The 27,103-nt window shown below is 35.3% G+C and overlaps 1 protein-coding gene across 1 annotated transcript in view; it reads left to right on the plus strand.

Annotated features, from left to right (window-relative positions):
- The window catches only part of LOC308689737 (fatty acyl-CoA reductase 1), a 36,596-nt gene extending 10,643 nt beyond the window's left edge, over positions 1-25,953 (plus strand). Inside the window, exons 2-12 of the mRNA XM_081363616.1 lie at positions 810-1,035; positions 15,941-16,116; positions 17,202-17,381; positions 18,826-19,003; positions 19,864-19,908; positions 20,575-20,693; positions 20,876-20,943; positions 22,343-22,514; positions 23,621-23,750; positions 23,982-24,109; positions 25,024-25,953. Of these exons, the coding sequence (XP_081219742.1) occupies positions 847-1,035; positions 15,941-16,116; positions 17,202-17,381; positions 18,826-19,003; positions 19,864-19,908; positions 20,575-20,693; positions 20,876-20,943; positions 22,343-22,514; positions 23,621-23,750; positions 23,982-24,109; positions 25,024-25,186 (1,548 nt within the window). The 5' untranslated portion in view covers positions 810-846 and the 3' untranslated portion in view covers positions 25,187-25,953. The remainder of the gene's footprint in view (positions 1-809; positions 1,036-15,940; positions 16,117-17,201; positions 17,382-18,825; positions 19,004-19,863; positions 19,909-20,574; positions 20,694-20,875; positions 20,944-22,342; positions 22,515-23,620; positions 23,751-23,981; positions 24,110-25,023) is intronic.
- The last annotated feature ends 1,150 nt before the right edge of the window (positions 25,954-27,103 follow it).

The raw sequence follows: 27,103 nt of genomic DNA on the forward strand, positions 1-27,103 counted from the left end.
ACTTAACAAATTGTGTTTTTACAATGTGTTTAACATATAACCTACTTTATGAATTTGGCTAAAAATGCAAAAAAAAAAACTGACTTTTTTTATTCTAATTAGTAGTATATATAAAATTATAATATCCTTTTATTTATAGAATTTTTTTTATATATATATATATATATATTATATATAATATATATATATAAATATAAATTATACATTCGTTAAATATATTTTATATAATTGCAATTTTTTATTATTATATTAATCAAGTATTTTCTAATATATATATATATATATATAAAAATAAAATGTAGTACATATGTGTGTATATGTATATTATATATTATAAGTATATGTTATTGACTAAACCATGTCAGCTCTGTACGAACACAAAAGCTCCAGGTTGAATGAATCAACATCACCAGTCAAACGTTTGTACACACACACACCTACTCATTGTTTATTAGTGTGTTTGCCAAGTCAAACATAACTGTTACTATTGCTCACGCAAGTGCTAAACAAACTCTTATAGACACATGAGGGCCAGTAAGAAACCACAAAGCCACCGCTTAGCATTAGCAACATCACAGTTGTGCAACCACAAACAGTTACTATGGAGGGCGGGGCATAGCAAAGGGACAAATCCTTAGTTACTTTATTTGTGCACACATTAATGTCTAAGTGTCACTGCTGGAGAGCCAGTTGACTGTATTTTTCCGGTTGGCAGAGTGTCCTTTGAGAGAAAGTTCAGTCAAACAATAGTATCTCTTACTGATGAGCATGACAAGTTTTGACTGGTAAATTCTCTGTCTGTTTCTCAGTGTCCAGGAGGACCGGCGTTCATCTGTCATACTCATCATGGCCTCGATCTCGGAGTGGTACGCCGGGAAGAACGTGCTGATCACGGGGGCGACGGGCTTCATGGGAAAGGTGCTGGTGGAGAAACTCCTGCGCTCGTGCCCTGAGGTCAAGGCCCTGTACATCCTCGTCAGGCCGAAGGCGGGCCAGTCCATGTCGGAGCGCGTCCAGGACATGATGAAGAGTAAGGTGAGGAGAACACTCTTCTCGTCTCACATTTGCTCACCATCCTTTTTTAAGACAAGGGGAATAATGTATTGAAATTTGTACTTTTTTATTGTTTTTCTTTGCTAGTTTGTAGGACTGCACAATTTTTTTTTAAAATTTTGTGATTATATGTCAATATGACAAAATATTAATAATATTGTTTTTATTATTATTATTATTAATAATAATAATAATAATAATTACAATAATAATGTTTCATTATGATTATTGTTTTCGCTTTGTTACTTTGTAGGGCTGCACAATTTGTCCAAAGATTTTGTGATTATGTATTAATATGACTATAAAATAATAATCGTAATAATGCTTTGTTGTTTTCATTATGATGATTATTATTAATTTTATTAATTAATAATATTAAAGTTAGAAATATTGCTATTGTTTATGTATATACAGTATATACTTATATTTATATATTTAATTTTTTTAATTTTCAAGCATTAATCTATCAAGCTTTTGTTTTGGTGGAAAACCACACGGATCCCTTAAAGCTTCTGTCTTGTTGACAACAGCCGGTTTATAAGCGTTTCTCATTACAAGTTGGTTAATATGGTTGTCGCATGTTTCGTTCCCAAATGCGTGTAATAAGCGACTCAAACTCAGAACAGACGCAGAGACGAGTGGAGCAACATTTACTGAGAACTGAGAAAATAAATTCACCAGATCATGAGCCGCTCGCGTGTAAAAGAAACGTGCCGCGCTTCACTGACAATCACATCATTTTGCTCCTCTTAAACATGCCGGGAACTGTGTGTTCAGATCACTTTAAGACATTTGCTACCTTTGTAAAACATTACGCTTTTCTCCCTTTTCAGGTTTTGCAAACAAAAGCCTGATGCGGTGCATTGTCTGGTATCTTTCATGACCATCTTTCTGTCACAGGATATTTCTGCCTTTGTAAACGGATGGAATTTGATCGCGTCCTAACTTTCAGTCGGCAGGACGTGTTGATCCTTAAAAAGTTAGTTACGTCAAACCATGCAGAACCGGTGCAGGTGCACAAAGCTTTCCAGAGAAACCCCTGAATCCATCTGTGTTTACTCGTATGCGCTCATCAGGGTTTATCTTTATTGTTTTCCTTGAACTTGATACTCTGAAAACCGGCAGGAAAAGTCTCCCTAGGGCCACATTGTAAAATGCTCTTTGATTGTTGCCGTGGCAACCCCACCACAAACGCCACCCATATATGGTATCGTTCAGAAGTCAAACAGTATTTCCAGACACACTGCGCCCTGAAACCACAGTGAAGTGATGCTTCGCCACAAGAGTTTGTCTGATCTAATGCCTCAGGCGTGTATGTTTGAGGAGTGGCGCTATAGTCTCTCTGCATACGCTGCTCAGGACAGTTTGGAAAATGCAGGGATGGAATAAGTGTTTTCTTTTATGTGATGAGTGAGTCATATCCTGAATAATGGAGCAATTATTTTTGTATGGCAGTTTGCTCACATGGTTTATATGATCAGAACATTCCAGCAAAGAGGAACGCTTAAAATTAGGGATATTGTATATATTGCGGGCAGAGGTGGACAGGAACAAAGTACATTTACTTGAGTACTGTACTTAGGTACACTTTTTGAGTATCTGTACTTTACTTGAGTATTCTTTTTTCTGGAAATTTTCTACTTTAACTTCACTACATTTGAAAGACAAATATCGTACTTTTTACTCCACTACAAATCTGTCAGGTCCTTGAGTAGAAAGTAATAACGTCAGTCAGGGGATGATTGTGGTTGCAGGGACCCGCAGGGGTTGCATTTTTGCAGGGGTTGCATTTTGGCTGGTAATGAAAGTCAGATTGACATCAGAACTCGACGGATTTTGGTTTCTGACGTCAACACGATTTTCTTTTTCAACCACAATACAACGTCTGTCCAAGGTTGGAGATTAATGTCAATCTGGCGTTGGATTCTGACATCAACCTGATTTTCATTTTCAACGTTGGGTTTCCTCTTCTAAATGTAAATTTTGTCATTGTTTTGGTGCACACTAGCTTATAGATAACAGTAAGGCTAATATATTCATACTAAAAGCCAAAAAAATTTAAATAGGGCAGTATTTGATGGAACAGCCATTTATGTGTCCGAAACCATTGTGGACGTTATTGAGTGACTTATTCAATCTCACATTCAATCCCACTACTGGAACTGTGTTCTCGAAATAAATGTGAAATTGATATGAGGACAGGCAAAGATTCAGAGGCATAAGGTACTGTAAATATTACACACAACAATGCAACAATAATAAAACAATGCATTGAAATATACTTTTGATACCTAAGTACTTTTAAAAACAAGTACTTCTGTACTTTTACTAGGGGTGGTGAAAAAAATCGATTATTGATTAATCGCGAGTATGTTATGGACGAGTATGAATCGATTATCAAATTTTCAAAAATCGATTTTTTATAAAAAAAAAAAAAAAAAAAAATCCACTCTGCGTGCATTTAGAGCATGTTATGTTATGAGAGGCGAATCACAACTACTTCAGAAAACCCAGCACAGTATAGGAACTACCAGGCAGTGACGTATGTGTACGCTGAAATAAAAAGTATTTCACCTCAGAAAAACGGACGTTCCTGTCCTGTCAGCCGTTATACTGTACTCGTAGCGCACACTCTTCAATTGCACGCGCAAATGCGGAGGGGCGCGCCGTGTATCGCTTCACTGTATAGTGCAAAGTGCAAAGGAAACTACGAGCATGCAACGTTGTTCGTTGTAAATTAGTAAGTCATGAAATAAAAGTAAAATACCAATAAATCACGTTACTGGTAGGCTACGTCGTGTGTTAGCTGAGAAGGATTTGCATGCAGGCATGATTTTCATTCTATTCACCAGGAGCAGTTTCCATGTTTCATTAACAGTTCTTGTTAGTATTGTGTATTCACCATGGTAACTGTCGTTTCAATATTAACGCCAAAATGCCACTTTATTTTCACTTTGTGTTATTTTTTATATTTGTAAAATACTGTGGTGGCTCATACCAACATTGTATTAAAAGCTAGTTTGGTTCAACTTGATGAGTCACAACACAATGTGATGTATTCATTTCTGTGTTCTACAGAACATAAGCTACATACAAATAATTCTGAAGTTATAACTACACGACACAGAAAGTGCTTTGAGTTGTTACTCAATAAAAGAGTTAAGTAATTCAGCAGCTGACTTTTTTTAATACTGCAATCACTTAGTGTATTTTTGTTTACTGTTGTGAACTGGAAAATCAATAATCGCTAATCGAAAATCGTTAATAATCGAAAATCGACTGTAATCGAATCGGGACTTCAATAATCGTAATCGAATCGAATCGGGAAATCAGACAGATTAACCACCCCTAATTTTACTTAAGTAAAAATAGGTCTTTACAACTTTTACTTGTAACGGAGTAATATTTGACCAGTAGTATCTGTACTTTCACTCAAGTAAGGAAGTTGTGTACTTTGTCCACCTCATTTGCAGGTTATTTATCGCAGAGATGGACTTTTTTTTTACTTGGGTCAGTTAGTATCCTACAGCAACATCCTACCAACAATTTAGCTACCAAATATCAAAGATGCATATAGGTCACAGAGTGTGTGTGTGTATATATATATATATAAAAAAAAATTGTATTGTATTTCAGTTAGTATATTCTGTTTCAAGTAACGAAAATATTTTTTTTAAGTTTTTAGTTTAAATTTACTATAATAACCCTTTATAGGACTGTCACAATGACTAATTAAACATCTGTATATCTTATTCAATCTAATAGCAATTTTTAATAAATATATTATATTATATTATATTATATTATATTATATTATATTATATTATATTACTAATTATAGAAATATTATTAATTTTCACAGTATTAAAAATAGGCATTGTTATCGTAATAAATATACTATTCCGAGTAAAAAATAGGCTTACACTGTAAACGATATGAACAAAATAGATTCAAATTATTTGTATGACAAATAATCTTCAGTACAAGACTCATAGTCATGACAGGCTTAATGTTTTCTTGGTTGTGAATGCTGAATGTTTGAGTAGTTTGATCTCAGCACACACTCGACTGCTGTGACTTGTGCCTGAGCGATGTGAGATCTGAACCCGAGCCAGAATGAAGCTCGTATATTAGGAGACGCAGATTAGCATTATGAGTCAGATGGACAGATTCTGTCAGCGCTGTGCAAACTCTGTGACCTCTGATATAAGCCCTCATTAGGTCCCACCGTGTGTGTGTGTGTGTGTGTGTGTGCGTGCGTACATGTAAAGAATGCTCAGAAGCAGAGGTGGAAAGAGTACTGAAAATTTGTACTCAAGTACAAGTACCGTTACATTGCTGAAATAATACTCAATTACAAGTAAAAGTACTGGTGTCAAAAAAGTACTCAAGTAGAAGTACAAATTACTCTTCTCAAAAACTACTCTGAGTACTAGTTACTCGTTACTTTTTAGCTGGCGATAGTTAATGTATTACCAATAAATATTCAACCAAATCATAGATTTATGTAGAAAATAGCTACTTTTAACACGCTTTTACCTTATTGTCGAAGGACATTAATTAGTGGTCATGATACTGGAATTTCTAACTTCAATATGACACCTTGAAATATGTCAGTATTCAGTAGGCCTAGCCTATCATTTTTAATACCATCAGGAAAACTACCACATACTAAATATTTTAATATCTACATTTTTGTCCATCCATTTTGTCAAGGCAATCATTACTCATTGTACTCATCAACACTCATTGTAACAGTAATCTATTTGAATGGAAAAGTTTAATTCAAGTATTCTGAAGAGACACGTCCACTTTATACTGTGAGATTTAGGCTTTTGTTTACATATTTAAACATTGATCAATAACCATTACAATAATCTAACTTAAATATTTACTCACTCAGTGTATTTGTCTTTACTATAGGGTAACGTTAACTGTTGCAATAGCTCACACACAGCACAAGGAAGCTTGATTTCAAACTGAATTTAATTTGCAAAAAAGACTAGATTTTTCATAACTTTTGACAACGTTTAATTCAAGAGCATGGAGAGATTGGAGCTGGACGTCATTTGAGTCTGCAGGGAGAACCACTTGGAGAGATTCGCGAATCGCGATTGCACATGATATGACACAGTCCGAGAGTGCACACTCAATATCCAAGTCCAGTTCATTCGTATATTTGAGAGCTCGCGTCCAGTTTTTTTGCGATTACATGAATGTGCCCTCGCGTTATAATATTGCACTCGTGACATTTGCCATTAAAATATGCCATAGAAACTTGCAGGTATTAATAAAATTATGCGTAATAGGCCTACCTGCAATCTGAGAGGAGGCGGGTGTGTCAAACTCGCTCTCGCTGTCGTTGAGATGAAAGAATGAGAACGCGTAGCTGGTTTCGTATCGGTGTATAAAAGCCAAAATGAGTATTGACAGATATTTAGTATTGATATGTATCAAAATATAGATATTTTGACAATACTACTATGTAGATTGTAGTTTCTCCAAACTTTCAGTCCAGCCATTAATCACTGAGCTCCTCGCCTCCTTCACTTATGATCAGCTCTTCAAAACCTGCTGCGACTGCGGTGGCTTTAATTCAGTCCAAATATCAGGGGTTTTATTGGTCCGTTTACGATCGAATATTTTTATTGGCTACCGAAATGCCGGTCAAAGATTTGAATATAAATTCAAATTGTACTCAGTAACGAAATGTGATTTTACAAGTAGCGAAGTAGATTACTTAGTTTAATATGTACTTGAGTACAAGTAAAATTACAGATTTAAAAATATACAAGTATACAAAAGTACAAGTACCCAAAAAAACGACTTAATTACAGTAACGTGAGTAGTTGTAATTCGTTACTTCCACCTCTGCTCAGAAGCTCAAACAGGCAGCTTGTGTGACTGGCTGTGTGTTTGGGGTAAAGAATATTTAATGTGGGATGCTATTCATCAAACACATGTGTCTATTGTTTGGTCATTTAAACGGCCTGTCACCAGATTCTGACCGACCTTATTTATATATATATATATATATATATATATATATATATATAGATAGATAGATAGATAGATAGATAGATAGATAGATAGATAGATAGATAGATAGATAGATAGATAGATAGATAGATAGATAGATAGATAGATAGATAGATAGATAGATAGATAGATAGATAGATAGATAGATAGATAGATAGATAGGGTTGGACAATGAAACTGAAACACTGGCCAAACACACACACAGTGGATATAAAAAGTCTACACACCCCTGTTTAAACAGCTGTTTTTTGTGGTGTAAAAAATTAAACAAAGATAAATCATATCAGAACTTTTGCACCTTTAATGTACAAACTACATTAACCCATGCACTGCTACTGAAAACCAAAGTGACACATTTTCGAGAAAAAAGACAAAAATAAAAACATAGATAGACAAACAGACAGACAGGCGGATGGATTATAGTGGTACCAAATGATTATCATATTCATAAACCATAGTATTTACAAGATACTTTAAAGAATGCAATAGAAATACTACGGTACATGTCCAAAAAACGACATAGTATAGACATGTTTAACATCTGAAAGGCAATGGCACTTTTTGGTACTTAGATTTGGTACTTAGATTTTTAATCACATTTTTGATTAAATTATATACTGGATGTTTAGGTATGTTTAATTATATTGGTTTAATTTAGTGTTTATGGTTTTTATGTTGTTGTTTTTTAAATGGTAATTTATGGTAAAATACATGCTGTCTCACTAACTTAGTTTGCTTTGTTTTTGTTCCAGCAATGATACAGTCTGAAAATATTATAATCAAATAGCGCTTCAAGGTAGTTTTCACAACTCTTCAGTGTTGTAGTCGAGGCCTGATAATTACATACAGTACATCCTTGACAAGACAAAGACATAAACATGAAAATATGTCAGACTCGAGTACTACAACACTGATACGTATTAGTTAATCATTTTGACTCTTCCCTCAGCGTAACTTTAGTTCTCATTTAAATTGCTCTGATGTTTGTAGACCATGTTTTGGAGAGTTTAATGTGTGTTGTCGGCATTTTTAGTCTTATAATTAATTATTAATGCATTAGTCTCGTCCAGGAAGGGATATTGATCTACCTGTGATAAAGTGGCTCTCTTACATTAGCTCTACAGGATCATGAGCCTCTTCTGCAATGAGATTGTCCTGTTCCTCACACACACACTTCTTTCTTTCTTTTCAGCTCATTCGGTCACTAACCTTCATCCTTCTTTTAGTCATCAGGCCGTTTCATTCCTAGTCTAATGTGATCCTGCTTTATACTTCTTCAAACACATAAGAAAGAGAGAATTAATGGACCCATTTGTGTGTGTAGTTTCAGGACATTTGTGTACATTTACCACTCGCCCAAGGGCACAACAGTAAAGCAACTGAAGGAGTATTCTCTCTCTCTCTCTCTCTCTCTCTCTCTCTCTCTCTCTCTCTCTCTCTCTCTCTCTCTCTCTCTCTCTCTCTCTCTCTCTCTCTCTCTCTCTCTCTCTCTCTCTCTCTCTCTCTCTCTCTCTCTCTCTCTCTCTCTCTCTCTCTCTCTCTCTCTCTCTCTCTCTCTCTCTCTCTCTCTCTCTCTCTCTCTCTCTCTCTCTCTCTCTCTCTCTCTCTCTCTCTCTCTCTCTCTCTCTCACTTACACACAATTGGATTATTTGTGCCAGAGGGCCTGGTGGTGGACTGGCACAGAATACCACCATCCCACAATGCACTATTTGCTATTTTCACCACAGAGAAAGCAAATGTTTGCAGTGGTCGACCTCGGTGAACCCCTGACCTCAGTATGCTGAACGTGTGCTGTGATTTCTCTACATGCCACTTCCTTTCTCTTACAACCCAGTTTCAAAATAATGAGTCTGAACTGTTGGAGGATTTTTCTGAATGCACTTTGTCCCAGTGTGACTCTAGTAACAGTCTGGGGTGTGTTTCCCGTTCAACGACGTAACTCGTGCTTTACTACCGTAGTACGGGTGTGTTTCCCGTTCAACGACGTAACTCGTGCTTTACTACCGTAGTACGATGCATCGTTGAAGAAATCAACTTGCTAGTCACGACTGTTTCCCGAAACCGTATTGTGACACAGGTGGTGGAGGAATAACTTCTTTTAATGAATCTGTTTGAGATCGAATTAACGCTAGATGTTTTGCTATAAATTACAGACATGGCATCTGAGGACTATCTCGTATTTTTCTCAGTTATTTTGCTTTATTTCCAGATTCAGTCATAGGCTCGTTCTTACGCACTAGAGCACGTTTGCTCATGCGCAGTCTTCAAAAACTACACTTTAAATCTCTTGACAAACTAAAAGATGTAAAGGACATTTGTATATCTTCCATAGACTGTAAAAAAATATGGACGTAGTGTCCGTGACGTCACCCGTAGGTTTCTGAAGAGCATTTTTGAAGCCTAAAGTGGGCGGAGCCGGCCGTCGCCATGTTGGCCTTGCGTCACTCCCGGATAACAGAAAATAGACAAACAGGCGGGGCGCGTGAGTGGAGCTGAGGAGCCTGGCTATCTGAAATCACCTAGCTCGACGTGATCGAGTTAGCTGATGATGTAAAGCCAATTAAACGTTCCTATTTTTGCCCTTCGAAATATTATAATAGTTAAAAGACATGGCTACAAGTGAGACTGTGTATTACTTCGAGAGTGTTTGTGTGTGACAGTGATTTATACATGTCCGTCACTCTTTCATGGTCCGTCAGCGCGGCATCGCTCAAGTTCGTAGAGAGCTTATTCAGTCCATTTTAAATTCTGATGTTGGCCGTCTCTCAAATGGGTTATGGTTTAACCGTTAAACCATAGATATATTGCCTTTGAAGTGCAAGTAAATGCGCTAGAAAATACGCGCTCATTCACGGACGGAGAAAGCGCCGACGCCCGCATGATTTCATCTGACGGTAACCTACATAAGCATATTATAATCCATCTGTTCCATGGGAGCAGAACGAACGAGCATTTATTGACGTTTTAAATTTGAAAACCCCAAAAAGCAACGAAATTGTCAGACATCCATTAGTGCATGTTCACAGAGGAAAACAACTGAAATACAGCGCTGGTTGTTCTCTCGAACGATAACGACGGAATCCAAAGACGTGGGCTTTGTAACGTTACCCAAGTATTAAATTGTATGAAATAATAATCCCGAAAAAAAGCACAAACACTGCAGAGATGGCAAGTTCAGCAGCTAACATTGCTGAGGTGAAGTGACGGCTAGTAACAGCAGACAAACGGCTAGCACTGACAGCGGCAATCCATCTGTCACTCAAGTGGCTTGGCCACACCCTTAAATTTAAATATTAATCAACTAAACGGACGAGTTATAAAATAATTCACCCCCCTCACAGTTGTTATGAAGGGCAAAATTAGCTGTATAGACCAAATCCACATACAGACACCAGGCTTTAAACACGTTTTTTTCTGCTGTAAAGTTGGTCATTTTAACATGGGGGAGATACAGATTTGACTCACTTCTGACAACAGCCTCAAGCGGCCAGTCAACGAATTGCAGTTTAACTCACTTCCGTGTTGGTTTCAAGGGAGAGACGGGAGGTTGCCGCTTGATATCTTCTAAATAAAAGATATAGATTGTACTGAATGACAGCTTGCTTATTTGGCTCAAGATAATGATTTATTAAGCCCAAATGTTAATCTGCTGCTAACCACAGGTCGAGAGCTGTCGTTCCAACTACACAACTTTGCGATGCTGTTTGCGAATGTTCGCTGGAACGATGTTTTCGGGAAACACCAACTCGTTGGACTATGATGATAACGACAGAACTTGCGACCATAGTTGGCTAGCGATGCTTTTGGGAAACGCACCCCTGAACTGGATTAGCACTGCTGATGTTTTTGTCTTCATAAATATTGATATTTTATATTTGCCAGATATGTGGATTTTTTTTTTTTTTTTTACATTTGTTCACAATATATTTCAATATAAAAGTTATTTAATTAAACATACATATACTGTGATGTTTAATTACATTATATGTTTAATTAGATTACTTTTATTTTGGCCAGATATGTGTATTTATTAAATATGTTTATAGAAATATTTTTACATTCAATATGTAATACATGTTTCCTATATAAATTGAATCTAATTAAACATATAGTTAGATTAGATTACTTTTATATTTGCCAGTTATGTGTATTCCTTTCAATATTTGTATATATTTAAATATATTATTTTAAATTTAAAAGTTGTCTAATAAAACATACATTATACTTTTGATGTTTAAGATTATGAATTTAATTATATTACTAGATATTATATTATTAGATTATATAGGCCAGATATGTGTATATTTCAATTAGTGCTGTCAAATTGATTAATCACATCTAACATCAGTTTTTGTTTACATAGTGTGTGTGTGTGTGTGTGTGTGTGTGTGTGTGTGTGTGTGTGTGTGTGTGTGTATATATCTGTGTCCGCGTGTGTTAGATTTGACAAAATAAATTTCAATTTCTAAAAATATTTTAAAAATACACATATATTTAAATATATTACAAAAATATAAAAAATACACCTATGTGGCCTATATAAAAGTAATCTAATTAACATATACATTTGATTTAAACATAAACAGTGCATGCAGTGAAAAAGAAACATTCAGGACAACAGTGCAAATGAACATTTTTCAAGAGGACATTAAAGGCATGATGACGTTAATACTTAATATTTACAAAATTATATTAATGTAGCTTTAGATGACTGTATATGTGCATTTAAACATATGCGAGGATGTTAAAGCTTCTGAGAGAGCGAGTATTACACATAAGAATTGTAAACAGTTGATAGAAATATCAGTCCTTGTTGAAGAACAGCATCTCTGATGGTTGTATCTCTCCTCATATAGAGCTTCATCATGCCAGCATGCATGCAGAGACGGGGTGTGTTGTGTTTATGTTGCCCGGCGACACACACCGCAGCAGGAAGTTTCCTTCACTTAGTGCATTTTTGAAACACTTTCACATGTCTGAGTGATCCAGTGCCTCGCATTCCCTCGAGTTTGAGTTGAGCTGAGTTTTCCTCTGTAGTTTTACCTTCATCTCGACCTTCTAAATGCTTTTCTGCCCAGCATGCTTTGAATTATCTCCAAATCTCTCTCTGTGTGTGTGTGTGTGTGTGTGTGTGTGTGTGTGTGTGTGTGTGTGTGTGTGTGTGTGTGTGTGTGTGTGTGTGTGTGTGTGTGTGTGTGTGTGTGTTGGCTAGACTGCACTCATGGCCCATATGCTGTCTGATCTCTCTAGTAATCTGAGTTAATGGCAGTTATGACCACACTTATGCATTCAGATTATATTATTGGGCTTTATTCCCATAGTATTTGCATGTTTAAGTGTGTGAGGATACAGCAGCTGTGGGATATTTTACCATAATGATTTTCCATATTAAAATCATAAATTTTGTTTGCATTTGAAAATTCACTTCATTTTACAGTGTCCTTGTTACACATGTTACATGTAGTTACTGTAGTAATAACTATAAATGATGCATAATTACATGCAATTAACCCTAAACAAACCCCTATTCCTAACCCTATAGTAAGTAAATGTAGTTTAGTATTACTCAGTACTTAAATAGATAATTACACTGTAGCACGGACAGCTTAAAACAAGTGTAACCGGAAATTCCCTTGATGTCAAAGACGAGATGGTGCAAAAACTGTGTTATGTCAAGTTATGGTATCTAAATAGTTTATGCGCTGTGTAAATGCTGGATATTTAGTTTTTTATTATTGTTTTTTATTCATCTTTTTCTTTATGTTTTGTGGATCACATTAAGACAGTCATATGTATATTGCCAGATTTACCATAAGCATTATAGTTTAATATAAATAAAATAACCCCTATAGCAACTGTTCTAACTGAAATCTTGAAATTTCCTGTTATTTGTGCAAGAAAGAGTTTGTGAAACGAATGAACTTGTACATCTCACGCCTTTGACAACATCTTCAGCATGACTAAACCAACTCATTGCAAAAGCAAATAAAATCATCCTGTGTCCTGACATGCAAGCAGACTTTACAACAAGGCGTCATGTACTCCCAGAGAATTTCCCAGTTATTCCTGGGCAAAAGACAGGAAGAACTGGACTGTGACGTGTATTGCTAGTTCTCGTCCTTCAGGAAGGTTTTGATGTGGTTTTTAACAGTTAGGTTAACTACAGTAAAAAGGACAGCTGTGCTCATTACAGTGTTAAATCTCCATTGACCTAAATTTCAAAATCTAATCTAGAATTCAAAATCCTACTATAATTATGTCATTTTATATTATGGTCAGTACTTGCATGCACTTCCAAAAGAGGGTTTTCACAGCGAGATCAGAGAAACAGTGTACACTGAAAAAAATAAAATAAAAAAAAATTCCCTTTAATCATGCATTAAAATAGCTTGAATGTAACTCTACACCCTTGCTTCATTTAGTATATGCGGATGTGGAAATATGCAAATTAGCCCCGCCTCCACTCACTCACACCAGCTCAGATTTCCTGATCCGCTCGCTCAACTGTAGTAAATGCTATACAACGGCAAGCGGAAATATTGGTTTAATTCAGTCATACTAGATTGAACCAGAAACTATGGAAGCTTGTTTCCACCACTGAATAAAAAATGAAAAAGGTATTTGCAACTCTTTATCTCACAATTCAGACTTTTTTGCTCGCAATTGCGAATTATGTGATATAAAGTCGCAATTACATGTGATAAGGTCAGAATTGCAAGATATAAAGTTGCAATTGCATGTTATAAGCTCAGAATTGCAGGATAAAGTTGCAATTGTGAGTTATTAAGTCAGGATTGCTAATGTTACACATACCATGTTCCCGTTCGCCATCTCAGAGTCACACAGTTGCCTTCTGAAAATCAGCATCATTAGAAACGCTTTGAAAGACAGTGGAGAACTTAACATTTTTTTTCACATAGTGTGTGTGTGTATATATATATATCTGTGTCCATGTGTGTTAGATTTGACAGCACCAATTTAAATACATTTAAATAAATTTCAATTTATAAAAATATATAAAAAAATACACATGTATTTAAATATATTACAAAAATATAAAAAATACACATATGTGGCCTATTTAAAAGTAATCTAATTAACATATACGTTTGATTTAAACATAAACAGTGCATGCAGTGAAAAAGAAACATTCAGGACAACAGTGCAAATGAACATTTTTCAAGAGGACATTAAAGGCATGATGACGTTAATACTTAATATCCACAAAATTATATTAATGTAGCTTTAGATGGCTGAACGGTTTGACTCGACGGTGGAAAAGTGGCTATTGATGCCAATAAAGAACCTTTATTTTAAGAGTTTATTTATGTGCATACTAAATGCTGCTTGGTTCAACACTGATGACAGCAAAGTAGCTCTGATCCGCTGTTTCTTTTTATTTTAATTTTGATTTATTTATCCAAAAGACAAAAAGAAGGGAAATGCATCAAAATGCAATGTAAGACATTTAAATTATCACAAAAATGGCATCATTAATTACATTACACTATAGCCGTTTCATTTACACTGAAACTCACCTCGAACTATTATTTTGATGCCGTGCAAACACTGTTTCCTTTAGGAAATGCAAATCTGCTGTTGGATAAATATGTAAAAAGCGGCACACTGGCTGTGCTGGAGAGAGTGTGAGAGACAAACAGCTGTCAGAGGCATCACACAGCATCTGTCCGGCCCTCGGCTGGTGCCTGCTGGTGGGGTTACGGCGGGTCCAGCTCGGATACTGAGAAAGCATTCTGATTGGCTGTGGCTGTCGGGAATGTGCCACTGCCAGACGCTTGGAATTGTGGGTAACATAAGTCAGCACATGTGTGTCAGCTCGAGCCGAGAGGACACAGAGCCTCTGCAAATCCTCTTTTGATATCAGATTATACGCTGACAGAAATCGCATGCAAAAGGCGGTGAATGAATATCTTATTTTTTCAGCCTGCAGTTTTCTTCGTTACATAAACGCTGAAATCGGTGACGTAAAATGATGAGATTTGTCATTTGCATTGCAACTCAAAATTACATAATATCTTCTGAAAGGGTGAATTCTCTCAAAAAGATGTACAGATCGCATTTTACCACAAAATCAAAAGAAACCAGGTGAAAAATTGAAGTGTAAAGAATTTTTTTTTCTGTTTTTAGGACCGTGCATTGTAAGGTTTTCATTTACTACCCAGATTCCCATTATTGAAATGTCTTGTGATATCTTTTTTTTTTTTTGATTCCACTTATTCTCAATGTTGATTCTCATTAGCTTTTCAAATATTTACATTATTTATTTATTTATTTATTTGTTCTAGTTATTCTCAATGGTGATTCACTCTAGGTTTTCAAATAATACAGTATTTATTTACCCATTCATTCACTTATTCATGCACTCATTTTTTATTTTTTTATTTTTATTTATTCAGCTTATTCTCAATGTTGACTCTCACTAGGTTTTCACATAATACAGTATTTACCTATTTTATTTATTTAAACTATTTATTCTCAATGTTGATTCTTATTAGGTTTTCAAATACAGTATTTATTTATTTGTTTATTTATTGTAGTTATTCTCAATGGTGATTCGCACTAGGATTTACCTAATTTATTTATTCATTCACTCAATTAATTTTTTTTTCTTTTTATTTATTTAAATTATTCTCAATGTTGACCCTCAGTAGGTTTTCAAATAATACAGTATTTATTTTATTTAAATTAGCATAACGGTAACATGCTACCCACATTGTATGAGTAGTTCAGTGAATGTAATGATTGATAATTTCATATTATTGTCATGTTTTGTGGTGATATAATGATGTATCAGCATTGACATGAGTGTGTGTGTTGGTTTTGCAGCTGTTTGACCGGGTGCGTGAAGATAATCCTGAGTTTCATCAGAAGATCATCCCCATCAGCAGCGAGCTCACACAGCCCGGCCTGGCCATCAGTCCAGAGGATGTACAGACACTCACTTCACGTATCAACATCGTCTTCCACTGCGCCGCCACCATACGCTTCGACGAACCACTGAAGTGAGTGACAGGAGCCTTACAGACACGCCGCGACATTTCCAGAATATTTGCACTGTGTGTCTGAAGGGAGTCATCATTCAGAGAGGGATTGACAATCAGCTCACATGAGGACGTCAACTTGGAGTTCAGACAGACAGACAGACAGACAGACAGACAGACAGACAGACAAACAGACAGACAGACAGACAGACAGACAGACAGACAGACAGACAGACAGATAGATAGATAGATAGATAGATAGATAGATAGATAGATAGATAGATAGATAGGTAGGTAATGGAAAGCATAAGAGACTTCTTTTAAAAACATTAATAAATCTTACTGACCCCAAACTTTTGATGTATGATGGCACATGAAAGCGACACTTGTTAAAGACGGTTCAGGAATGAGAGAATCAGAGGAAAAAGATGCAGAGAGAGAGCACATACTTCTGCTGAGTCGTGTATCTCCGGCTGAGGAACAGATGTTCACACTGCTGGAAGAACGAGGGATTTATTAGTGAACTGCTGACTCAAGAGCATGAAAGGTTTCGTCGAACCCACAGATCCTCCTCTACTCACATATCTGTTCCCAGGGACCGTTTGCATCATTTTTATTTTAAGGAAAATAAAAACAGCATTAGTAACAGAATGTGTTTTAAGAATGCAGTAGTTTTAATTAGTCTTCAGCAGCATAAAGGCCCTCTGTAATTTTAGTATCATTGATATACTATTGTAGTTTTTATAAAGAAATTTTGTAAATTAGTTTTTTTTTCATTGTCATTTATTTTGTCACAGACTGTACATTAATGATTATTGTGTAAATTTTGCTCTTCAGTGAGGTTCTTTATAGAACTCTAGTGTTCTTGACTCAATTTTAAAGAACCCTTTTAGCCAAAAAACAGGTTATTTCTACTGATAAAGTTTGTTTACGTGCTGCTTAATTCATAAAATGTAATTAAAAAGGAATGAAAACTAAATGCATAAAATGATCCCATGATTGGAACCCCTAAAAGGTTCTATATATGAAGTGCCTGACATCACGGAACCCTTGAAGGTTCCATATAGAAGCTGTTGTTGCGTTTGTAACGCTCATGTGTCCCGCAGGCATGCCTTGCAGCTGAACGTCATCGCCACACAGCAGCTCCTCTCTCTGGCTCAGAAGATGCAGAACCTGCAGGCCTTCATCCACATCTCCACGGCCTACGCCAACTGCAACCGCAGACACATCGATGAGGTCATCTACCCTCCGCCGGTCGAGCCCAAGAAGCTCATCGACTCTCTGGAGTGAGTTCAGTTCATCATCATCATCATCATCATCATCATCATACAAAACTGAATTACTGAAACCACAGTGTATTCAATATCAAAGTTATATTTACTGCATTGATATTTTAGTATCATTGAGGTACTTTTATGGTTTTAATATTTTGAAGTTGAAGTTTTTTTTTTTTTATTAGAATTTTGTAGCATTTTTTTTTAAATATGCCTATATAGTTTTTTTTAATTTCTATTTCAGCTTTAGTTTATTTTAGTACATCAATTTAAACTAAATTAAAGGATTAGTTCACCTCAAAATGAAAATTTCCTGATAATTTACTCACCCCAATGCCTTCCAAGATGTCCATGTCTTTCTTTCTTCAGTGGAAAAGAAATTAAGTATTTTAAGGAAAACATTTCAGGATTTTTCTCCACACAATGGACTTCAATGGCAACCAGAATGTTGAAGTTCAAATCAATGCCTTTTCAAAGGGCTCTGCACAATCCCAGCTGAGGAATGGGGTCTTATCTAATGAAACGATCAGTCATTTTCTAAAAAAGATAAAAATTTATATATTTTTTAACCAAAATTGTTCGTCTTGTGCTGGTCTGCGACACGCCACGCATTGCGTCATCACGTTGCAAAGTTCACGAGTCACGTCATCTTTCTAAGTTATTTGTCTTTGTACTCCGGTTCATAAAGGTAGGGAATGGTGAAAATTTCCATCTCATTTCTCCTCCAACTTCAAAATCTTCCGACATCTTTGTTTTACTTTATTATTATTATTTTCTTCTTTTTTTTTTCGTGACCTTTCCAACGTGATGACGCAATGCGTGGTGCGTCGCAGACCAGCACAAGATGAACAATTGTGGTTAAAAAGTATATCAATTTTTATCTTTTTTAGAAAATGACTGATCGTTTCATTAGATAAGACCCCATTCCTCAGCTGGGATCGTGCAGAGCCCTTTGAAACGCATTGATTTGAACTTCAACATTCTGGTTGCCATTGAAGTCCATTGTGTGGAGAAAAATCCTGAAATATTTTCCTCAAAGTAATTTCTTTTCCACTGAAGAAAGAAAGACATGAACATCTTGGATGGCATTGGGGTGAGTAAATTATCAGGAAATTTTCATTTTGAGGTGAACTAATCCTTTAAAAGGAGAAATGTGTCCTATGCAACTAGCCGAAATAAAAAAAAACTAAATTTTATTTATATGTCTTTGTTTTTTTCCTCTCTGAATTTTTCCTCGGACTCTTGTTTGAAACCCCACTGGTCATCAAACCCCACAGTGTCTGATTTTCCACGTTATTTGACTCTGACAAGCCATATTGCATCTGAGCACTGATGTTTAGTCTGACACACTGTACTGACCCTGAAGCAGAGCAGTGATTTATCTGCCTGTCGTCCTTAACTGACGTGTGTGTGTGTGTGTGTGTGTGTGTGTGTGTGTGTGTGTGTGTGTGTGTAGGTGGATGGATGATAATATCATCTGTGACATCACACCGCGCCTGATAGGTGACCGACCCAACACATACACCTACACCAAAGCACTGGCGGAGAGCGTGGTCCAGCAGGAGAGCGGCAAACTCCACATCGGCATCATACGACCCTCCATCGTCGGAGCCAGCTGGCAGGAGCCCTTCCCCGTGAGTGATGGATCTGCTGTCAGACGCTACACCGGAATAGTTTACAACTTTGAGAGCTCTGGGACTTTTCTGAGCGATGTGGCTTAATGGTTAAAGATCTGGGCTGGTAACTCAGAGGTTGTAGGTAATGATTGCATAAAACATAGGCATTTCTACATAGCAGAATATCATACAGACTTTTGAGGCAGGGTTATAAAAAAGTTAATTACTTGGAGAAAAAAATATATCTATATATATTTAATATATATATATATATATATATATATATATATATATATATATATATATATATATACGTTTGTATGTATATATAAACTTATTTTAAAAATTGATTTCTGTTTAGTGTAAAACTAAAAACAAAATCTAATTGTATAGACATATTTAAAAAAACTAATAAAAATTTAAAAACACATCAAAAGTACCAAACATTTACTCAAATTAAAACAGAAAATATAAAGAAAAATCTTAAGAAAAATGTAAGTACTAAAATAACTAAAAACTAAATCAAAATTGTACAAAATATTTAAAAAGAAAAACACAACAAAATTACTAAAAACGAACTAAAATTAATATAAAACAAAAAATTAAGATAAATCTAATTCGGAATATTAACAAAACCTATAATAGGTTTTAAAAATGAACTTAAATAAAATTTTAAAAATGTAAACTTATTTTTCTCTTTTCCATTTAAAAAGTCCTAAAATAACCAAAACTAAAAACAAAATCATAATTATATAGACGTATTTATATATAAAAAACAAATTAAAATGACAAAAACACAAAAAAATTACTAAAACAAATTATAATATATAAGAGAAAATATAAAAAATAAAACTCACAGTTGCCTCTTTCTGTTTCAGGGTTGGATAGATAATTTTAATGGACCAAGTGGTGTTTTCATTGCTGTAAGTATTGTCATATTTTATGCTTCATGATGTGTTACTGTAGAACAGAGCAGTACAGAAACATATTGTATCATAGTTCCAGGAACGAACACGTCACAATATTCCTCATTTACATAATTCATACGCAGAATAAAGGGGCGGGGCCTGGCTGAGCTAGTCAGTAGTGTGTTGAAACTGGCGGTTATGGTAAGGGGCGGGACATTTCCCAAACACACTCGAAGCGCTAGACCAATCACAACACACTGATCCCGCCGACCAATCAGAGCACAGTGTGCTCTTCAGAAGGAGGGGCTTCATAGAGACAGGAACTAAACAGAGCGTTACTGACAGACTGGGAAGAGAGGAGCTGCAACAATGGAGAACATTGGAAAAATTATGTGTGTTTTTTGAACATTCAAGCATGTAAACCTATTCTAGTAGAGCCCAAAAACAAAATCAAGGCTCACCTTAACATCCAAAAACATGACACATTGGCACAGTTCACCTCCTCACATCTCTCGTTGACCTAAGCAATGAAAACAATCTGCTCTTCTTTTTAATTAGTCTGCATTTCATTAGCCTCCTAAACGCCTCTGTGGACCTCCCAGCTAAACTAAAGCATATGGTGCTTCTGGCTCCAGTGTCATCCTCTTTGATTGAGCGTGTGTTTTCTGTGTTTGGATGCAGGCTGGGAAGGGCATCCTGCGCACCATAAGAGCCAGTAATGACGCTGTGGCGGATCTGATTCCCGTAGACATGGTTATAAACCTGACGCTGACTGCTGGCTGGTACACCGCGGTGCACAGGTACACCTGCAGCTTTCTCTCCTAACCGCTTTCATTTGCTTATGTTAGACCTGCAGGTGATTAAACGGAGAGAGACGTGGAAGATTGGCTTGGATAATCCCTCTGCGTTTATATATTTACATTGGGGAAAATATGATGATGAATCACACTGTGATTTCCTTGTTTTTATCTTTGCATTTCAGACCGAAAACTGCACTTGTGTACAACTGCACAACAGGAGGCATTAACCCCTTCCACTGGGGAGAGATCGGTGCGTTACATGCTTTTCGAACCTGCACTGTATATACTGTAATCTACATGCACTGTAAACATTTAATTACATAATTGCAGGTTCATTTACATTGCAAATTGAAGAGTCAAATGCATGAATAATTATTTTGCATTTCTAATCCAACTCTTGAGTACAAAGGTCTTTAACTTTTGGCAGCATGATCAACTAAAGAGTCAAAGGGGAGTTTAAAAATCATATTTGACAACGTTCCATGTTTATTCGTCACGTCAATTGTACCAATGTGTTTACAGTCACTTTTGATCAATTGAATGCATCCTTGCTGATTTAAAGTATCTCTTACTGACCCTAAACTTCTGAAGGGTAGTGTATATTATTTTATAGAAGTAAAAATAAAACATCTGTAGAAAAAAATGATATTTATATAATTTATAATTATATATAATATTATATAAAAATTATATCATATTTTGCTGTATTATAGAAATAAATTAGCTATAGAAAATCTTTTTTTAATTTTTTTTATTGATATATAAATACAATATGTATAGAAAAATATATTATATAATTATATTGTTATATTATAGAAAAAATTAGCGATAGAAAAAATGGAAATGATAAAATAAAAAAATAAAACAGCATGTTTTACATTATTATGTTTATTATTATGTAAATAAAAATAATAAATAATACATTATTATATTATATGATTATATTATATTATAGAAATAAATTCGCTATAGAAAAAAATAGAAATTAGAACAAGCATGTGTTATTTTATCATTATGTTTATTATTATGTGTATTAGTATTATTATATTAAACTAATATGTCTAGAAGGAATAGAAATATTATATTATGTCACACTGGAAGTGGAATGTTCAAGTTGAGGACATTGCATTGTGGGATACAGTATTCCTCTCAGTGTTTAGGTTGTATACGTAACATTTTAACTAATGCACTACTTTGTTTAAACGATAGCACATAGTATATCATTCGGATCATAGCAACTGTATGCGCGGCGTATGTTTGATGCCGGAGGGCAGAGCAGCTTGAGTCTGACATTGCCATGGTAATAGCAGAGTGTGCGGTTACCATGAGCAACATCTGGCTGCCAACGTCACCATGCCAACAGGCAGAAGCAGATTCCAGTGAGGATCTTCCTTCTTCCTGTAAGCATTTCTCAGCCGTAGGATCATGATCATGGTGATTATGCATAATTATTAGAGAAGAAAATCGTGATCATGATTAAAAAACAGTTAATTGTAACTAATCTCATGCTTCCGTCATAGTGGTTTGATCATAGTGTGGAACACTGCCATGATGTGACAGCAGTAAATATCATATCTGCAGTGCCATTAAGACGTTACATAATAACTCAAGCTCCAGTAAGTATGACTGAACACATATTTGCGTTGCAGAGCATCACGTGATGTCCTCGTTCAAAAGGAATCCTCTGGAACAGGCTTTCCGTCGGCCCAACGCCAACATCACCTCCAACTATCTGATCAACCAGTACTGGATCCTCGTCAGTCACAAGTTCCCAGCGCTCATCTATGACCTCTTCCTCAGACTGTCTGGGCAGAAACCACAGTGAGGACAATTACATAATCATTTCTGTTCTGATAAAAGAGCATGTATCGGTGATAGAAAAAGGAGTTTTCTATGTGAATGTGTTGTAAATTGCAATTTATTCCTGTGATCTAAGCTGAATTTTCAGCATCATTACTCCTGTCTTCAGTGTCACATGATCCTGCAGAAATCATTCTGATATGATGATTTGATGCTCAAGAAACATTTATTATTATCTATGTTGAAGACAGTTGTGTTGCTTCATATTTTTTTGGAAACCATGATACCATTTTTTTCAGGATTCATCAATGATTATTAGAGTATTATTTATTTTAAAATCTTTATGATTCCAAACTTTTTTAATGATATTGAATATTATATCTATATTATATAAATAAAAATAGAAAATATATAAAAACAATATATTATTTTATAATATTATATTATATAGAAAAATGTAATATCTATAGAAAAAATAGAAATTAGAAGAAAAAAATGGTGCTTATTGTTAATATTGAAATAGAAATATAATGAATTATCATTCATTATTATACTATAAATATATTTTTAATATGAATAAATATCAACAGTATTTAATACAATATTATATTACATAAATACATAAAAAATCTACAGGAAATATAACAATTAGAAATAATAAACAAAATGTTTTAGTAATATAGAAGAAGAAGCATATTATTAGAAAAAGGCATGTATTGTAATTGAAATATAATTATTATTATTATTATTAATCACTATACTGTTATATAATACTATATATTATGATTATTAATATAACCCTAACCCTAAAGAAAAAAAGCTAACATTTGAAAATATAAAATAAAACAGCATGTATTGTTAATGTTGAAATAGAAATATTTTTAATATAAAAACAATTGTGTGTGCGTGTGTATATATATATATATATAGTATATACATACAATTATAATATTTATATTTCTTATAATATAATCATAACTATAATTATTTGTATTATACTTATACATATATACACACACACACACACACACACACACACACACACACACACACACAGACACAATAATAGAGTAATAGTCATTGGTTGTTCAGAGAGGTGCTGAGTGTGTCTGTGTGTTTTCATCCAGAATGATGCGAATTTTCAACCGTTTGCACAAAGCCATCGGTCTTCTGGAATACTTCAGCAGTCAGGACTGGGAGTGGAACTCTGACAACCTGAACATGCTGATGAGTCACCTGAGCGCCGAGGACAGGAAGGTACGCACATGCACACGCACACACACACACACGCACGCACACGCGCACACACACACACACACAAACAGACGCACGCTCACGCACACACACGCTCACACACACACACACACACACACACACACACACACACACACACACACACACACACACACACACACACACACACACAGATGCAAATACTAACATTTAGAGAGGAGATACAGTGTTGAATTCATCCTTATGATCTTTCAGACCTTCAACTTTGACGTTCGCCAGCTGAACTGGCCGGAGTACATCGAGAATTACTGTATCGGCACCAAGAAGTACGTTCTGAACGAGGACATGTCAGACATTCCTGCCGCCAGACAGCACTTGAGAAAGTACGTCCACCTGCAAAATAATCCAAACATTTATGTGCTTCAGTCTTCAGAGGTCATACGACGGCTTTTTATCACAGCTCACACCACCTATTTATATATTTATATATCTATATATATCTATATATTATATCCAACAGTTTAAACATAAACAAAACCTACATCAAACGACAAATAAAGAAATAAATTAAAGAAAATAAAGCTTATTTTTAGCAATGTAAAATATTTCCTAAAAGCATTGTGTTTGATATTATTTTCATCACAAACCTTTTTTTTTTGCATTAATTTATTGCATCCAGAATATTCTCAAAGGTGATTCTCATTACTGTTATATAGTATTTTTTTTATAGTATTACAGTAAAAATATAGGTAACACTTTAATTTAAGGTGTCACACGCTACTACATTAAATTAAATTTAAATTATGCATAATTACAAGTAACTAAACCAAACCCCAGCTGTAACTCAATAGTAAGCACATGTAGTTAATATCACTCAGTACGTCACATTTAAATAGTGTAACCAAAACATATACAGCTATCAGGGTTATTATAACTAAAAGTAAAATTAAAACCATAAAAATAGTTCAACTTTGAATACACTTCAAAAACTTGAACTTATTTTATTTTAGCTATTTGCCAAAGGCAACATTTCTCATTTTTACTTTAATTTGATGAACTAAAATAACTAAAACTGATATAATAATTAAAATGTATAATTTTTTTAATAATTAAAAAAAAAATATATATATATATATCATTGCTTTGTTAAAACTCCTAAAACACTGAATCCTGTCCATAGAGAAGAGGAAGGTTGATTAAACAGGAGTTCAGTCTGCAAGTTGATAGTCAGTAAGTGTGTTGGGTGTTTCATTTAATCAAACTGTTGAATTATTAACTCTCTTCCTCCCGTTCTCAGGCTGAGAAACATCCGATACACGTTCAACACCGTTCTGCTCGTCTTCATCTGGCGCGTCTTCATCGCTCGCTCTCAGATGGCCAGGAACATCTGGTACTTCGTCGTGAGTTTGTGCTTCAAGTTCCTGTCGTACTTCAGAGCTTCCAGCACACTGACCCAATGACCGGAGCGCACAGGAAGTGTGTGTACCCGTCCTCCGAACACTTCCTCTTCCAGACAGGTGTCTTCAGCCATCCCACACACACACGCACACAGGTGTTTCTTTAGCTCTCCTCGCCGGCCGCTCGCCCCGACCCCCTCCTTCATGATTGATGCGAGTGCTATTTTTAAAGGTGTCCTCTTTTATAACGACTCTTCTTAATAACATTTATATATGCAACCACATTTTACAGTGTTTCTCCTTTACATTCTTGTCGCCGTCCAAAATCCGGAGAAGCTGCCTTTGTGTCTTCTGATGATTTTAGCCTTCTCGACTAAAGACAGTGTTTCGTCACAGGACTACAGCTCTTCATCACTGATGGACCTCAAAGCTTTTTTTTATCTTTTGAAGGTTTGTTTTTGTCCTGTCTAATATCATTTAATCAAGCCGGAAAACTCTCGTACTGTGTGGTACTAAAGCCTAAAGCGTTTTCCCTGTGTTTTTGGTTCGGGTTTTGTCTTTTTTTTTTTTTTCAATGTTTTGCTTGCTGCATTCAGGCCACAGATCTGATGCATATTTAACATAACACATTTTTCTTCACTTGTGTGGTTTATGTATTAACATAAACACCCAAAATCAAAAGAAAAAAATATCTATTCATGAAGAATAATTTTGCCTGCATTTAGGAACCAAAAAGGGATTTGTTTAACATTATTTTTATTACAATTAAGGACATTACCCTCAACTTGAATGCATCCATTATTACATTTTAAATAAAATTGTATATAATGAATATATGAATTATTATATATATATACTTAACTTTATGACATGTTCTCGACAGGTTTTTGTTGTTGTTATTTTGTCTGTTTGTACAGCAGAAAACAATGAGTTTAACGCCAGTCTCTTTTTGTGAGCGTTAAATGAGGATATTTCTGTCTGCAGACGGGCATAAGAGCGGTTCATCGGTCTGTAAATATTCAAAGTATATACATATATTCCTTTTCCGATTATATATACATACCAAAAAATGTACAAATGTATATTTGCGAGGGTGAATCAAATGACTGGTTAGAACATCTATTTCCGGAAATGACTGAGGGCTTCCCATATTTTTTGATGAAAAGCGAAAAAGTGGAGAAAAAAAGTGTAGAGTCTCTGTTTTAATGTTGTTTTATTTGTTATTAACCACTATTTAAAGTGCTCTGAATCTAAAAGGACCTGCAAACGTATTTCAGGAGAGAACATCCCTCACGAGCTTTTAAATCAATGACTTTTCAAGTTCTTGTGGTGTCTATGCAGCCTGTGTTTCTTCCTTAGATACGTTTTGTAGCTCTGTTACCCTTTGCTTTTTAACCTTTGCTCATTTTCTGAAGCGTATTTATTTACGTTTGCTTTGAAGATGAACCAAATATGTGTGTATTTATACAGTTTTATGAATCCACAACCCTGCCAGAGGTAAAATTGACGGCTAATATTCGATTTTCAGACGTGACTTTCATACGGCCTCATGATGATCAATTGACAGCACTATTTGAGGACATCATGAGCTTTCGTTTTTCTACACTGACTCCCCCCTGGTGGTCTATTGCCAAATTGTATTTTTAGATTGCCGTTTTAAGAAGTGTCTGCCTTCCGTCATCTGGTCTTTTGTATGTTTCACACAGTATTAATGTTTAACACCCACACGTCTTCCTCAGCTTACTTATCAATAGTAGAGAGATTATTGTAGAGGATTCTCCTGCACATCAGAAACATTTAAGCTCCTCGGTATCAGTAGAGAAGCACATGCACACTAAAATCATTCCAGACGTGAAATAGGCTACCGTACACAGCCATTTTTCTACTAGAATCGAACACCTTGGTGTCTTAATAATAGCAGCCCTTAATTTTGAGCCAAGCTGAGCTTTCAAATGAAGCTTCTACTGCCAACGTGATCTT

Source organism: Scardinius erythrophthalmus, assembly GCF_964197995.2.
Source record: "Scardinius erythrophthalmus genome assembly, chromosome: 4".
Taxonomy (NCBI): Eukaryota; Metazoa; Chordata; class Actinopteri; order Cypriniformes; family Leuciscidae; genus Scardinius; species Scardinius erythrophthalmus.